Here is a 17,142-nt window from a genome sequence, read left to right as displayed (position 1 = left end):
ATATGGTTTTCTATTTGATGAATGAGTAAAGTGATTTTTAAAAAATTCGGTAGCGTCGTTTTAGGAAATATCATAATACATGTCAAGAAATATAACGTTCGCTACTTATACATGTTGGTAAAGTTATACCAAAAAAGACTTATTCCACAATCGGAAACATTCTTGATCGAGACTAGTGTTTTGAGAAGCAGTGAGTATAACCTTTTTTGATGCCCTAATGTTTAGCTACTTAGTTATATCATAAGTACCTAAAATGTTACTTTCATCTCATTGCTGATCTAAAGTGAGTTTCTGACGAGACTAACTATCGTGACAAAATTATTTTCTATCACGAGCGTTTTAGAGTGGCATGATATTCATGGTGGGGACTCCAGCTATTTCTAATCGAATAACCACAAGTACCGCCAAAATAAAAAAACTACTATTACATCCTCAAGCTCAAGTCATGAATTTTTTTACTTACGTTTGCATTATACGGATCATAATTATCTGATTTTAGGCATAAATTATTCCTCAAGAAACTGAAAAAGTTACTTGAATCATAAGCATTTGAAATAAACGTTCTTCACTTGATCAGTCACCAAAGATTCATCCCTAAACGTTGTTCTGATAGTTTACTTTTCAAAGTAATTTGAACTAAATGCGCTTAATTGTTTGCTAAGACCTCGTAGTTAATAATTTGCTCTTGATTTGAAAATAATAGAGATACTTCAATTGTATATTGCATCTGGAGAGAGAGAGAGCAAACTCAATCTATTTTAATTCAAGGAAATTCAAAAAACAAACTGACTTGTGTTCACGAAGTGGACTTCTATCAATCAAGAGGTATTTCGGTGTTTTAAGCATAGTTCAATCTCAAGAAGTGATAACCCTCACTATTCCGTTCGGTGCAGTCTTCTGTATCCCAAAGATGGACTTTTTGTGTTCTTTTTTGTTTGATTTTGCAGAGAACAAAACAGCTTGTGTAAGGTTTTTAATTTTGAAATTTTCGAATCAGTTACTTAAAATGTTACAGTGCATGGCGCATACAAAATATTTACAACACGACCGTAAGTTTTTAAAACTAAGAATTATGTCTTTCATCAGTTTGCCTTGTTTTATTCTTCGTCCGTAAAGCAATATTCGTTTTCAGCACCAGAAATAGCTAAAAAGAATTTTAAAAGTTTTTATGATGTACTCAATAAGGAGTACCAATCATTCCAAATCCAGAACACTTTGCAGGATAAAATAAACTTTGTGATATAAATGTTTCGACATTTTTAATAAAATCACACCTTAAATGGACAATTAATAGTTGTAACGCTTAGTAATATCTTATGATAACATAACCGTGAGCTTTCTATGAAGTGACGTATTTTTTACATCATGAATATCTGATTCCTGAACTTCCTGATGAGCAACTTTTCATGAATTTTTTGACTCTCATTAGTAAACGCCATTGAGTTCTGAAAACCCATTTGGGTTTATGTCATTGGAAATTTTGTTAATTAAAAAAAACCATAACTTAGGATGTTTACTAAGGTACAATCTGGAAAACAAACTGATCTCACCAAGCCAAAAGTAAATTAAGCAATAGCAACAACTTTTGCACAGATAATACTATGGAGATTTTTTAACTGCTGAATACTTATTTACCAATATTTTTAAAGCCACAAATCGCTGAACATATTCAGAGTACATTTGCTACAAATAATGTACAAATCAGTATATAAGTAATATTTTTGTGACCGCAGTGCTCATTAACGTACCACTAAAAGATTAAACTTAAGCGCAATACATAAAGGCTTTTGTACGACGGTAATCGATATTCACAAAGTGTAACTAACCAGAAAGCTGATAAACAAGAAATGCTACGTCGATGTGTGGTTAAGGAAAACAAAGAGTGGGTGTTCACCCAGTCAGGCTGGTAGACAGTCTGACATGTATGAGATGTGTCATATATTTTCCTACCCTTATCATTATCATTGTCAGTTGTTAATGTGGAAAAGTAATCACTTTCCGGTTAGGCCAGTCACGTGCTCTCGATTCGGGTTGTGTTAAAGTCCTGTAAAATGGACACTAGGAGGGCATCTAGTGTAGATATTCGTCTAAGATAAACTTGTGTTCCATTGGTGTAAGGGAGAAAACTGAGTGTTATTTCACATGTGTTAGTTACCTTGCTGTCTACCATAAAAAGAAATTCTAAGAGTTAAAATACATTGGTTTTAAAAACACTCTTACAAGTTTGTCTATTATTTTAAAATGTTCCATCAGTATAATTCGGTATAGACTTAAAGCCGACTACAGTTATTGTGCCATTTTAAGTCCTGGGAAAATGGTATCATAATTTTTATGATAAACACAAGTACATGCTTTCTAGTTATTTTAAAATTCTGAGTATTTTCTTTGTTAATTAGTCTTTATGTGAAAACTAACTTATCCATACAATTTTTGTTGAGTATTTCATATATATGATGCTCATTCAGTTAACTGCTAGTTTTGCCTTCTTACAACTGGCCTGGTTAGGTAAACCGTTCGATAATGTGATAAAATTTTCCGTCCAACTGCCTTAGTCATATCACTTATTTTATTAGACCGTTTACCCATTATAACGCTAAACTCATGAACTAACATGATATTTATTATAACCATGATTGTCAGACACATACGGCTATGTAAAATCCTTAGGTCTGTTGCTAATCACTTAAATTTATCTCAACCAAACATGTATTATTGCAGGTCCCAAAAGAATGTCACCCAATAATATATTTACTATTGTTAAAATGTAAATAGTATTCCGACAAATACTATGTAAACGGTATCATAAATAATTAAGATTCTGTGTTATTAGGATGAAAACCAAATGGTTTTGAAATTTGAATACACCCTTACTTCTCTCATAACAGTATGTTTCTTGAGAGAGCCAACTTTCATTACAGCATGAATCATATGATTGAAACCCAGTATTGATGTTTATTCCATTCTCGTTTCTAAAGCTGCTGCACGAATTGTCTTTAATTTTGCTGGTTTTAGCGAATTTATAATTGTTACCTTCAAACAGACTATGGAAAGCTGAGTCATTTAGGTTTGGGGAATTTTCCGGGATGATGAGGTTTTCGCTTGCAATTAAACATTCGGGAACAGTGTTCCTTGTATAGAACAGCTTACAGGCGTCACATAGTCTACAAAACGAATATGGTATCAAAATCTGTCATTTTTGTTGGTGGTCTGTACCTTGGGAGAGAGTTCGGACCCTGTGGGATATTCGAATCACTTGCCTTTAGATAGGATCGAATAGCACCTCCATGATGCGGAAGTCTGTTTCGGCTCCACACAGGATGTGATGGAAAAATACTCATTAGCTTCACCAAAGTAGAAAACAAAACCAAACATACTTCTTTGCAGCACCTATAACTAACCACAGCTCGATAACCCATTCTAGCCCATAAAGCCTCTTTCTGTCGAGAAAAGCTTGACAGTTTCTGTTGCCAAAAGGAACCCAGAGCCCATGGAAAAATTTCATATTTATGGTCACTATCATCTTCTTCTATATCGTGTACAAGATACCTTATTTGAAATGTGAAAAGTGATGTCACACTCACAGACAGCAAAAAAAATTCATTCTATTATATTCTTGAATTGAAAGATTACATCTTTTAAAATAGGCGAACACATAGGCGATTGAAAACTAGAAATCCGGTGAAAATTTCTTAAGCTTACATTGTCTGCACATTTGAAGCACATATCGAAGGCAAGAAACTTTTTAATTGTGGTATCCTCTATGGATTAAGAGAAATTAATACGAAAATCGTCATACCCAACAAATGGAAAAATGCTATCATCTCTGTTTCTTTGACTACATAGGCATTCAAGATATTTTCACGTAATTTTTGGGTAGATGGAGCCACAACGTAAGGACTCTGAGTAGCACTGTTAGGGCCAGATGACTGAGTTATCTGGGATTTCCTAGATATAGGTGTATGCCTGTAATTCTTCCGTTTTTTATTACAAAAATTATTGTTTTCACAAGGCCTCTTGCATGAAAAACGCTGGCGACTTATGCTATCAAACCATACTATAGACATATGGCCAGCTAAACGCGAGAAGTAAAAGTTTATTCACAATTGACCCTTAAGTTATTCGGTAAATTTGTTAGCTATGCTTCAGAAAAACAAATCTATCAAAGGAGAACAAACATAAAAAGTTGAGTCATAAATAGATCATGTTGCCTATAATGTTTGGCAACTGATATTTTACTTTTTGTAAACAGAAAAGATGAGGTTTTCGGTATATAAGGTGCCTGTTTTAATCGTTTAGATCGTCTATTCCTCCAGTTGGATATCTGGGTATATCGTAAAATTAAAAGTATTACAATGATTCTACCATCGAAGATTATAGGGCTAGATATTATCAGTTTATGATGTTACGGAAAGATTTTTTATTCCTAGCATAATAATAATATTGTTGTCAACACTACCTCTTACATGTTCAGTAACTGAGATAACGTTACCATATGTTGCCTAACCATGAACAGGAAATTGTTGCATGAAGCGGAGTAAGACTATACGATGAGAAATGCGAATGGAAGTCAGCAAACTTTGTATTTGCAGATCACTGCTCATTGTCAGAGTGATTAGTTATACTGCTTGAAGATGCCACAAGTATTTGGAGTTTGACAACACCTTAACCAGTAACACCTTCTATAATTGGAACGTGCCCACCCTGTGAAATCAGAAGTCAGAAGCGAAGGGGTTCGAAGATATATTTGATAGGCTATCAATATATCGAGAAGTGACTGATATAAACTGGCTAGAGGTTGTAAGAGAAGTTGCACACAACATGCCAACTCGTGATCTGGTACGGATGTATGACCAAACGACTTCAGCTATGTGAATCCATTGAAACTAATGTGGTCGACATTAAATACCAAGAACTTACAAAGCTATTGATTTTAAGGATTTATTTACCCCTACATTCCCATTATGTGGTCGAAAAGTGTAGATTTCATGCCCAGTTTTGCCACTCATTTGCCTTAGATATAATGAACTTCCTCATCTGTCGAAAAATAATTTTGGTGTTTAACCACTATGATGCATTCATGCTAAATCTCTTTACTTCTTCACAGACATCTACCAACCATTATGCAGTCTTTTCAAGAAGGTCTACTAAAGCAAGGTTCAAAAATCTGCTTCTAGTTATTTCAACGTTGCCCTCATTTAGGGCTTGTGTCACTGCCTGCTGTCGTCCATTGCTTTCAATGTAAATGTGGGTGCATTAAGAGCACTTGCTAAGTCATCAACTCACTTCTTTTGTTCTTCTGTTTTCCAGCCCTTCTCACTAACCGTACTCCAAGTCCACCCACACTTCACAGGATGCCCTCTGGTTGGACACAAACCTCGACACTATTTTAGGACCTATTCGATCTGGTCAAACACGGGTTTGAGTTTGGATGTAATTTTCGTGCTAGTAGATACCTCATCTTACCCATATAAGAAGCCAAACTCGTGATTGAACAGGTCTTTATTGAGAAAGTGAGGAAGAACAGTTGCAGCACGTGGTTCTCTCTTTCGAACACATAAGGCTTTTAACATTTAATACAGAATAATAGAAAACATAATGCCTACACAAAATAAGTAAGTAAGTGAATACTCGAGCCACAATGTTTTGATATACCCAGATGTTTTCGGCCAACTATCAATCAATCGACCTGAAGTGTTGCATCAGCTTACTTCTGGAGTCAACCTCCACAGGAACGTCGGTTCATTCAAGTTTTCAAACAAGAACACGTCAATTTAGTTTCTGCAGCCTAATGGATAATTATTAAGTAGTCTGATTTCCTACCTTTCTAATCGTACAATCGATGATGACCACCGCCCAATATTCACAAATAATCCAAAGATATAATAAACCTTACTAAGTGGTTCAAATGGTTGAGGACGGAATAGAAGAAGCTTTCGCTTAACGGGCTTCCGTGTCTGATAGCAGTGGATCACCAATACCTCCAGGCAAGAACCTAGGTATATGAACGATAATAGAGGGAAAAAAAGAATTTGGTAAATCATAATAATATGTTATCCTTAGTCCTTAAGAATAAGTCAAGTTTTCTCTTAAAGGACTCCTGGGAGGTCGCTTGGACTAGCTCAGTCGGCAGCGAATTCCAGCACTTGACAACTCTAACGGAGTAGAAGTTGCGTCTGCAGTCTGTTCTGCTATGTAGGGTCTCCAATTTCTGGGTGTTACCTCTGAGGTTAGTGTTATGACTAAGCTTAAGAAGTTGTTTAAGGGGATGACCAGAAGTATTAAGGATACTATAAGTCATAAGAAGATCACCTCTAAGACGCCTATACTCTAACGGGTAAAGGTTAAGTGATTTGAGGCGCTCTTCGTAAGGTTTGAATTTGAGACCCCGAACTGATTTCGTGGCTCGACGTTGTATACGTTCCAGAGTGACCTTATACTTTTGGAGGGAGGGAGGAAATACTATGTTTCCGTACTCTAAGTGGGGACGAATAAAACTGTTGAAGATTATGTGGAAGGTTCTACCGTCAAACTGGCCAAAAATGCGCTTCAATGTTACCAGTGCAAGGTTTGCTTGAGAGGCGTTTTTGTCACAGTTCGCATACGATTTCAGGTCGTAGGGTACCAACACTCCTAAATCTTTTTCGACTTGGGAAATTTCTAGAGGGGAGTTACCTAAGTTATAACTATGGTCTGCAACATGTCTCAGATGGACTACCTTGCACTTTGAAGTGTTGAAGGTAAGTCCGTTGTCGTCTGCCCAACTTTGAAGTCGAGTCAGATCCTCCTGCAGAACTAGTATATCATTGTGAGTACGTATCTCTCTCCAAAGTTTCACATCATCAGCAAAAAGCAATAAATCAGATGAAACTTGTTGAGGAAGATCGTTAATATAAATCAAGAAGAGAAGAGGTCCTAGTATTGAACCCTGGGGGACCCCACTAGGACATTCCATAGCCTGAGAGAGAGTGAAGTTAACCCTGACCTTAAAATGTCGGTTTTCTAGGTATGAAGTGATCCAGTCAATTAAAGGGGGTTTTATACCCAATCGTCCAAGCTTCTTGATAAGACATGCATGGTTGACCCTATCAAAAGCTTTTGAGAAGTCCAGGTAAATGACGTCAACCTTCCCCTTGCGATCAAGGATGGTTGTCCATTTATCCACCGCAGTCAGCAGGTTGGTCGTACAAGAATGACCTTTTCTGAAACCATGCTGTTGAGGCGAGAAGAACTTTGAGGATGATAAGTGTTCTAGTATGCCGTCGAATACTAGGGATTCCATAATTTTTGAAGGTATGGAGAGAAGGGCCACTGGTCGGTAGCTTGAGGGTTCACTGCGTCGACCTCCTTTGAAAATTGGTGTGATGTGGGCCAGCTTCCATATTTCCGGTAGTTTGCCTCTGCTTAGCGAGTGTGCAAACATCACGCTAAGTGGTGTCGCCAGGATTGAAGCTGCTTCCCTCAATACGGCGGAATGAACCATGTCCGGACCAGGAGAAGTGTCTTTTTTTAGGTTCTGCAGTTTACGGAGCACCAAGTCAGCACTCAGGTCCACTTCGGAAAGTCCTGTACAGGTGCAGGTGAAGCTTTCGTCAGTATGGTTGATGTGGGTCAGTTGGAATGTCCGAGAGTAATGTTCAGCCAAAAGGTTAGCGGCATCACTGTCGTTGTTGGTCGGGCCATTAGGACCAAGCAGTTGGGAAACTCCAGTTTTGCCTTGTCGAAGAGAAGCTGCATAACTGAACAAGCTTTTCGGATTGGAGACGAATCTATCGACAAGCTTGGTCTGGAACTGAAGCCTGTCTTCTCTTATTGCCTTTGTGCATGTGTTCCTTATATGTTTGTATTGCCTGTACGCGCCGTTGTTATCCGTTCGTTTATATTCAGCCCAACAGTGCCTTTTGCGGCTTAGCAAACGACGAGTGCGGTTCTTGATGATTGCAGGTTGCTTGTAGCTTTTTGGGACCATTTTAGGAACTGAATGCTCAGTAGCACATAAGATCGTGTGCAGTAAAAAATCCCAATGAGCATCCACTTCAATTTGAGGGCGAACATTCCAATCCACCTGTTGAAGATAGTCCTGTAAAGCTAACACATTCAACCGTTTGAAGTTCCAGCGCTTGTTGCTAGTAGGATATCGTAGCTCCGTCTTGCTGACAAAGCTGAATGATAAGACGGCGTGATCACTTTTGCCCAGGGGAGCCAGGATTGAGAGGTCGTCAACTAGGAATTCTTCGTTTGTGAATACCCAGTCTAAGCGTGACGGCGTCTGACTGTTTCTCCAACGGGTTGCCGACTTCACATTTTCAAATAATCCCAGGTCGCCGATAAGGTTGAAGAACAGAGCTTCAGTAGAGTTGGCACCACCAATGTATGTATGTTCCACGAAGTTGATTCTAGGGAGATTGAAATCCCCTAGAATCAGGATATGAGAGAATCCAAGACGCGTAGAGCGAGTTAATCCTTCCAGCAGACGTTTGTCATATTCGATGTCGGCAGTGGGCTTCCTGTAAACGACCCCAACTAGGCACCTCGAGGTGGTAGATAATCTTACTGAGCACCATACTGACTCGTCAAGATTGTGAAACTCTTGATTGTGAAGTTGGTGCGCATCCAGGCATGACCGTACGTATAGTGCTACCCCACCCCCCATTCCTGTTTTTTTGTCGTTGCGAAATAAAGACATCCCAGTTATTGCTAACTCTTGGTCCGTAAACTGAGACGTTATCCAAGTTTCGGATATTCCTATCAGATGGGCATCATTAGCGTTGCTAAGTTCACGTAGCTCATCCATTTTGTTTGGCAAGCTCGCGGCGTTCGTGTATAGGCAGTTTATGCTTTCAATTTGGAACGCGTGAGCCTCTTCTTGTTTGTCTATATGAGCCGTGTGTGAGTGGACAGGTAGCCTACCTATACGATGTTTACCGAGTTGGTAGTCCCTGTCCTTTACACGTTTTTTTTATGATCAAGACAGTCCACGAGTGGAATTGTCAGCTCCAGCTTTCGTTTGTGCTTGATCCTGCTGTCGTGGGGCCTATCCGGATGCATATGGATGCCAGTTGGCAACCGACGTCTATTGGCACGAAATGCTTCCAGAGTTGCAGCCGCCATGTGGGAGGAGGGGAAGGTTATCTTCAGCAGCCGGGGCCTAGAGTCTCCGTCTCTCTTGGCCAGTCTCATTACCTGTTGGGTCAATATGTTCTTGAGTTTTAAGGAATGCTTGATGAATTTCCATTCCCGAATATCAGAGTTTGCTTGAGCTGGGTCCGTATTTTCCGGCACACCTTGCACAATGATATTTCGTCCACAGAAGAACGCCTCACGAGATTCCTTAGGGATGTTCCGGATGAGATTTCGTTCAGAATACGGTATGTCGGGCAGTATTCTTACGTTCCCATCGGACCTCAGTAAGTGACTGGCTAGCAGGACGTCCTCTACGTCGGAGGTATTCTTAAGTGTAACACGAAGCAGCCTCGGGTGGTTTAGGTGGTTAGAGTCCTTCCCCCGAGTGAGCCGTGTGACGGTCAAAGGCTCTATTCTAGGGAGTTCCAGCCTCTTGACTAATTCTCCCCAGAGCATCCTGTCGTTTTTGTCCTGCAAACTGAGAGGAAGGTCGGGGTTGTCAATAAGGTTCATGATTATGACAGAGTCGTCACGAACCGCAATTGATTTCCCAGGTTTTCCAAGGCGTCTAGGTTTGGTATCTTGTTGTTTGGATGTCGAGGCGCGTTTTCGATTCCTGGGCTCAGTGATGACCGGGCGGACAGTCTTGGGTGTAGACTGTGCGGCCAAAGCATCAATTGATTTACGCACGATACTTGGGACGTTCAGTTTCGGAGGGGACGCTTGGGCTTTATTACTCCTGTTAACGTGAGTCCATCCACCTACAGGATTTTTAGGAACCACTGTCTCATTCAAGGACCGTTCCCCGGGGGACCCAAGTTTACTGAGGGAGTCGATGACAGTCGATGTTAGGATGGTGCTGAGTTTCAACACATCATCACTCGTGCTGTTAACAGCACCGTCGATATCCGACCTGTCAGTATCCTTTTTCTTATTCGCCCTATGCGTTCCAGCTTTGTTACCCGTCATGATGATATCATTTACCGAATTCTTAGACAACTTATCTCTCAGACCCGTCAGTAAAGTAATGATAGTACCCAACATAACTACCGTATCGGTGTTGCAGGTAACACATACCCACCTACGATCAGACTTGCTGAGTCTGCTATAGGCTGCTGCTGTTAGATCTGTACATGCTTCATGGAACCAACCTTTACAGTTGTCACATTGCATGCCAGATGTAACGGCAAAACGGCAACCAGGTCTCTTGCATGAATTTTTCATGGCTAGTGATTTAGACTGTCTTAAAAATATAAGCAGTAAATTTAGGACCGATAAAAAAAAACACACAGTAAACAAAAACTATCAAAAATGTATAAAAACAGTTAACGATAAGCTAAAGCTAGCCTTTACGTGAAAACTATAAAAAAAACCGATAGTGAGCTGAGGCAAAACCACAGTTAACTATTAATTTGAGTGAAACACAAAAAAGAAGTAATCTACCGAACGTATAGCTCAGAATAGATTCTTTGGATTGGATATGATACTTTTGTTGCGTAAGAACACAGCAAAAGTTTGAGAAATGTAAATCACGTTAGGACTAAACTTCCCGTTCGAATAGCGCGCGCGGTTAGTCTCGCTTGTTATCTTGTCTCGGTAGGACTAATCTTTTTTCCACAAATCAACACACATGACTTATTATGCTTTTCCTCTATGTGAAAATCAGTGCTAGTAAGAGAATGGAAGGTACGAAAATGAAACAAGAACGGAAGGTTATTCTTTCTAGTAATCCACTAGAAATGAAAAGACTCCGAATTAAATCGATAACAGCTGTCCATGTCACTTTCAATAACCATCAAGTCGATACCAAAAATATCGGAATAACACAACATGGCTATTCCAGCCACAAAAAGAAACTGGCGGCTGAAGCTTTCCATATATTGCTTAGTCCTACTATCGTCAATAGAGAGGAAAGCCTTACTATCCATCTAACTTGGACCATCTACTTGAGTTACCATGTCTGATTCTATTCACATCTCACACCTTTATCGTACACACAAAGTCAACTCTACCCTTTCACACCACGAATGTCAAATTTTTCCATCGTTTAATACACCTACACACACAAATACCCAAACGTGACCCATATAAATCACCATGGCCGGATGACATGACATTGACTTGGTCAGACCTGCTTCTGATTGATCGCATCAAATATTGTTGCTTTGATCCTTTGTATTATTTAAACTTGGGTTAAGTTAATTGGTCTTTTCGTTCTCTGAAGAAGTGGCTAACATTGAGTTACGAAACGTCAGCAAACTTAAAAATTTAATTTTTCTACTCATGGAAACATTAATAATATATCATTTTTATTCATAACTATCTACACAATACTGAAGATTTTCGCTATTATCCAGTTAGACCGTGCTAATGACACCAACAAATCTGATTTAGTGCGATGATAGTGACTGTATTTCGATTTTCTTAGTTCATAGTTGAAATGTAATGGGTAGAGTCCACTACACCAGTGAGTATCAGTATTAATAAGAACAGTAATAATAAGCAGGGTTGATTAATTAAACATGATAATGTGTAGCTTGCTGTATGACAGATAAAGTTGAATATATATCAGTCATGTTTTGGTTCTATATTCCTTTAAATTTTTGATTTACTCCCGACACACCTAGGGTAGAAACTGACCTACGTGGTACTAAGGGCCAAAATAGATGTGATTATGTTATTTAAAGAAAACGAGGGTTACTATATCAAAACATCCAGGCATGCATAGGATTAATCGGTGGCTAGCCATTTGACTTATGAACAGCACAACTGTTTTCTGCTCATATTAATAACAACCAAATAAAAAGCGACATGTGCGTCAGGATTCGCTTGTAGTACAAGAGTAAATGAACTGTTGTAAATTTAAAGAGAGGTTTCGTCACACAAATCAGAGGAAATTCCTAGCATTGTGAATGGACAACTGACAAGTATTGTTTTGACTGTAGTGCAACCGTGAGAGTAATGCTATAAACTTACTGTTCTGGTTACATAATGAACCGGCCATCCATGTTAGTTGATGTAGATGGATGATCAGAAATTATTGCATATACAAGCTGCTTGTGAGTATTAGGTTAAACCTATGCCATAAATCACCCCGTTTAAAGTTGAGTTTCTGAAATAAATTCAGCCTACATGCTACCAACAGAGGTGATGCAATGTACGATGCTTTCATTTAATTGAATGTTCGTGAGTCAATAATGTGAGTTCAGGTCACGCGATTATCAAGGATAGCATAGATTCTAACCAAGAAGAAACATAGGATTTTAGATCACCATCACAGTTCTTACTTCCATTTATTCGCGTTTGTTGGCTCTGATGTTCCTCTTCACTTGCATGGTTACTTCTGTGTATTCTGTTTGTGCCTTGATTTTTTTTCTGCTCTTGTTCGACTGGTATTGATTGCTGCATTCTTGTTCCTCCTTTATTGAATTTTACTCAGTGTATCAATAGTGATCCATTCCTTGTGATAGTGAATCCTGTGGATCAGAACCTCATTACATATTTAAGTGATTTCCTCCTTGTTATCTTTCCAGTTTTTCTCCATGGTGGTTCCCTCGACAGTGAGTAGATAATGAAAGGCCTGGAACCTATTACTGAGAGCTATCTTGAATCCATCGGATGTGTCAGTATTTCGAAGAATGACTGGATTAAACCTTTGTGTTGTTTTCAGTCCTCTTGTCCAGTGCTTCTTGAGTTTGAGCCTCATCTTAGCGACCAGCAAATGATGATCTGATGCTAGATCACCTTCTCTCCTAGTTCTCACGTCCTCCATCGTCCTTCTGAACTTTGTATTGATGCAAATATGATCGATTTGATTTTGTTTAGTGTGATCCAGTGAAATCCATGTAGCTTTGTGTATGCGTTTATTTAGGAATATAATGCCACCTACGACCAGTTTGTTGAAGGCACATAGGTTTGCAAATCTCTCACCATTTTTGTTCATTTCTCCCAGTCCATGTCGTCCCATAACATCTCCGTATCCGGTGCTGTCCATTCCATTATTGACATTCAGGTCTCTCATCGGAATGGTCAAGTACATTTCTCGACGATTGACTGCAGCCTATCGTAGAATTGATCTTTAACGTCTTCATTGTAATTGTTGGTAAGCGCATAGCATTGGATAACGTTCATTGTAATGTGCTCTTTCTTTGTTTTCAAGGAGGCTTTGATGATCCTGAGTCCATGAAATCCCCATTCTATATATGCTTTTTGTGCCTGTTTGGATAGCATCAGTGCAACTCCTTGTGTATGTGGGGCGTTTTCCTCTTCGTGACCGGAGTATAACAGCAGCTCTCCTGCAGATCGTCTTTGTTGTCCATCTTGCGCCCAAGCACCTCCAGGTTGTAACTTTTCATTTTGGCAGCAACTTGGATGGCTCTCTCGGTCTCTCACATTGTACGAACATTCCATGTACCTAGATAAATTGTCGCTCTGGTTGGCAAGAGGGGCATCAGCCTCATGACCTCCGAAGGAACTCAGCTATCACCATGAGGTGTCATAACTCTTCCTTCCAACTCCCAGGGTAGAGTTTAATTGGTCTGAATTATTTTTTATGGTTAGAGTTGTTTTAGCGAGTTAGTGTTCTACTGGATGAGGTCGCTAACCTCACGTTCAATCCCCCTACTTCATTCGGGCTTGAGACCGGTAGCAGCCCCAGAGGGGCTCCAGGTGGAGTTAATCGCATTATTAACATTGTTTAAAGTGGTAGATTCGTTCTCACTAGCATAGTTCGCCTTATTTATCAAACAGCTGACTTGATATTCATAAGAAATTCTATTATCTATCCCCAATAGTGGATGAATTTTACATTTCAATTACATGATCATATTTTCCTTCTCGTAAACTCCAACTTTTGAATGACAGCAAAACTCATAAACTTGTCATGCTGCTCCATCTGATTTTGTTTTTCTTGCAGTGCACATCTTTTTGGATCTATCTTTGAGCTATTAAGTTTCATAGCCAAAGTTGTTCCATGAACAACAGACTCAGTATCTGCTTAACTATGTTCTCAATTCCACTAGTTGACTAGTTAACATTATCTTGTAACAGCTTTAGTATATCAGAAAACCTGGTTCAACACCTTCTTTCATTCTGTTCCTGACTTTCACACATTTTGCAAACGGGTAGGTAGCCTTATTAATACTGGTTCCAATACCGACATCGGATCTAAGCTACGTTCTAAATTTGAAGCAATCGTTGTATTTCTGTACAGCAAAAAATTATCAGAAGATCGAATCAAACCTTTGGCACCGTTCTTAGTCTGACATCTGTTTCTTTCTTAACAATTCAAACACTCTTTGAGCAGTCACTTGTGGGCACCCAAACCTCTGATGAAGAATCTTCCTGGCTTCCATATAATCTTGGGTGGGGTGCAAAGGACTACAACAATTAATAGCATTTGTTGCATCCTCAGTATATTGACGAGACAGATTAATTAATTTGATAGTTTCACTTAAATCTTCACCTGAAAACATTAAATCTATCTCGTCTACAAAACTAGAATATTCGAAGCCATCTCCGTCAAAACACTTAGGCGTATACTCTCGGAGCCTAAAAGTGCTTTATCTGAACTAGCTAGAGGAACTAATTTGGCCATTGCATCTCACCTCTCAAGAATGCTGCCGAATACACCAACATAATAACTATTGATGAGATCATGACTCACAGTAAAAACAGCCTCACGCTCACGTTTCTCCGTAGACATAGGTATTATAGAAAAGACAGACTAATAATAGTATTTTACCTTACGCAAATAATTTCCAAAGGTTACAGTCGAACTAATATAAGATCAAAACGAAGAGTAGATCTGTTTTCTACCCAATACGAAATGAAAATCCATTCCAGAAACCAAAAGTTATAAACCAGGTAGGACTGGGACTAACGCAAACTCGCGGCTGGAATATCCATGTCCATATACTCAACGGAGAATCCAGGACTGGTGAACAAACAATGATACAGGAATCCGCCTACTCGAAAATTACAGCAATTTCATGCACTGGTCAAACAATTACTGGCAACAATGCTGATTATAAGTGTCTAAACAACAAATAATAAGAATATTCATCGTGCAAACTTTCATTAGATATTCCCATCGAATCTGAGCTCTAATCATGAGCTATGAACCAGGCTAAACAGAACCAGAACCGCAATATGGAGGTTCTGGAACCAAAAATGGAATGTTAGCATGATCGAACAAGAACAGTTATGTTAAAACCTCAACTCCCTTGACAACTTAGTTTATCCACTAAATGAACATAAAAATCACAAAACGTTTCAGTTAGAATACCTATAGTTACAATAGGATGGACAACTCTAGTGAACATAAACTTTATCATATTAATTACCGATTTTTCCAGTAGTTACAAGCATTAATTAGCAGATGTATAAATTGAGGGAAAACTTTTGGTATCATAAGTTTGACCGTAAATTCACTATCATTTCGTAGTGCGGTAGCATTCAATATATTATAAAGTCATTCATTGTGAATACTAACGTCAACAAAAATGATATTTTAATCATTTTACTTTTTAGGGTTAAGTTTGACCAATGACATTAAGAACCCTTCCACTGCTGTTAAGTAGACGTTTTCGGTAATTAACAATAAACTCACTTCAACCTGGTATTTTATTAAAAGAAATCCAAATTTCTTTGACACAAATGTCTGATCCACAAGGCAGTGGAGCATCATGAGGAGATGCAGTCCTATGATTGCCGGTGACCAACGATTGATTCATACACCATTTGTTCCCTCAGGATACTGGAGCCCATGTGCATAATTGGTTTGGAATCAGGGTTTTCCAACTCCCCTAGGTGAATCCTTCGTGTCCACCGACCCGGTTAAAGCGGTGGATACTCACTTTTCGTCCTCTCAATTTCGTAAACAACAGTAATGCCACGAGAAGGCAGTGAGTAGGACTTGTGTGGTAGTGGCTGTATACGCATGGCGGTTTGAGAGCATTTTGAGAGGGAGAGCGGACTCTCCCCACTCTCGGCCGTACCAGGGCATTTGGGGGGCTCAGAACGAGTGTGAACACATTACCTCCAGGGAGAATAATACTATAATATAACGAATCTATCATTCCTGTCCTAATGTCATAATAAGAGCTACTTTAAATCAACGGGTTATTTTTTTATCAAATGACCTTTAATTTTCTCTGAACCTTATATTTATGATCAAATGACAGCACTCTAAAAAGGCCAATAAGTATTGCACTATAATTTTATATTGGTCACTACTGAACTAATTTTATAACTTATTTTCAAATTACTTCATTTGTTTTATTGAATTTTCTGTTATATTGATAATTCTAAAATCGTTATGGTAGAGCACATGAAGTTTATAAAAAGAATTGAAGTGGAAAGTAGTTAGCAATTCCTAGCAGTGATTTAATCCAGATATTGTCAGAATGTTAATTTATGCATACATGTAAAATTATATTTAATCATAAGAAAATTCTTGGTTACATTATATTGTAGTGAACAAGAATACGGGTAGGGACAATCAAGTGTATTAAGCACAAATTACAAACTATCTCACTATAATCTGATGACCATAGCGTAAACAGTTAATTTACAAAATAACAATCAATTGTCTCAATCTCCACTGTTCCTTCCGAAAATATCAATCCATCTTCTCTGATTTCATTGTTTATGCATTTTCATATCGATTTTCTTTCGGTGGAATTAATTAATCAATAGAAATAAAAAAAAAATATCTAATAACTTATCATATAAGATATTCTAGTTTGGAAATATAATTCTTTTTATTGTTTGAATTTCTGTTCAGATTCAATGTACTTTTAGCTTGTAGTAAATGACTATTCAGTTCTATCCAGTAAAATAAGTATTACATGTATTTCCAGAAGTTTGCTGTACATTTCCCAGTATGAAATTGATTGTTTTGAGATAACAAACCTATGATTTATATAATACATACGGAAACCAAATCATAAATGAAATATAGACTGAACAAATCACTTTTAGAAAAAAATGGGGTTTAAAAAAAGGAAAGTTTGGAAATAA

The 17,142-nt window shown here is 38.4% G+C and overlaps 1 protein-coding gene across 1 annotated transcript; it reads right to left on the bottom strand.

The window, feature by feature from the left end:
- Positions 1–3,161: 3,161 nt before the first annotated feature.
- On the bottom strand, positions 3,162–4,064 carry Smp_170320 (putative speedy protein 1-A (Spy1-A) (XSpy1-A) (Rapid inducer of G2/M progression in oocytes A) (RINGO-A) (p33 ringo-A) (xRINGO-A) (Protein Ls26); the record flags this gene model as incomplete). The annotated part of the gene is made up of 5 exons (XM_018794595.1): positions 3,162–3,341; positions 3,375–3,546; positions 3,582–3,667; positions 3,700–3,758; positions 3,797–4,064. The coding sequence occupies 5 exons, from the start codon at positions 4,062–4,064 to the stop codon at positions 3,162–3,164; spliced, it is 765 nt and encodes a 254-aa protein (XP_018648993.1).
- Between the last annotated feature and the right edge of the window lie 13,078 nt (positions 4,065–17,142).

The sequence above is a fragment of the Schistosoma mansoni genome, chromosome 1 (assembly GCF_000237925.1).
Source record: "Schistosoma mansoni strain Puerto Rico chromosome 1, complete genome".
Lineage (NCBI taxonomy): Eukaryota > Metazoa > Platyhelminthes > Trematoda > Strigeidida > Schistosomatidae > Schistosoma > Schistosoma mansoni.
The sequence above is the reverse complement of the archived record's forward strand: the minus strand, read 5'-3'. Positions and strand labels throughout refer to the sequence as shown.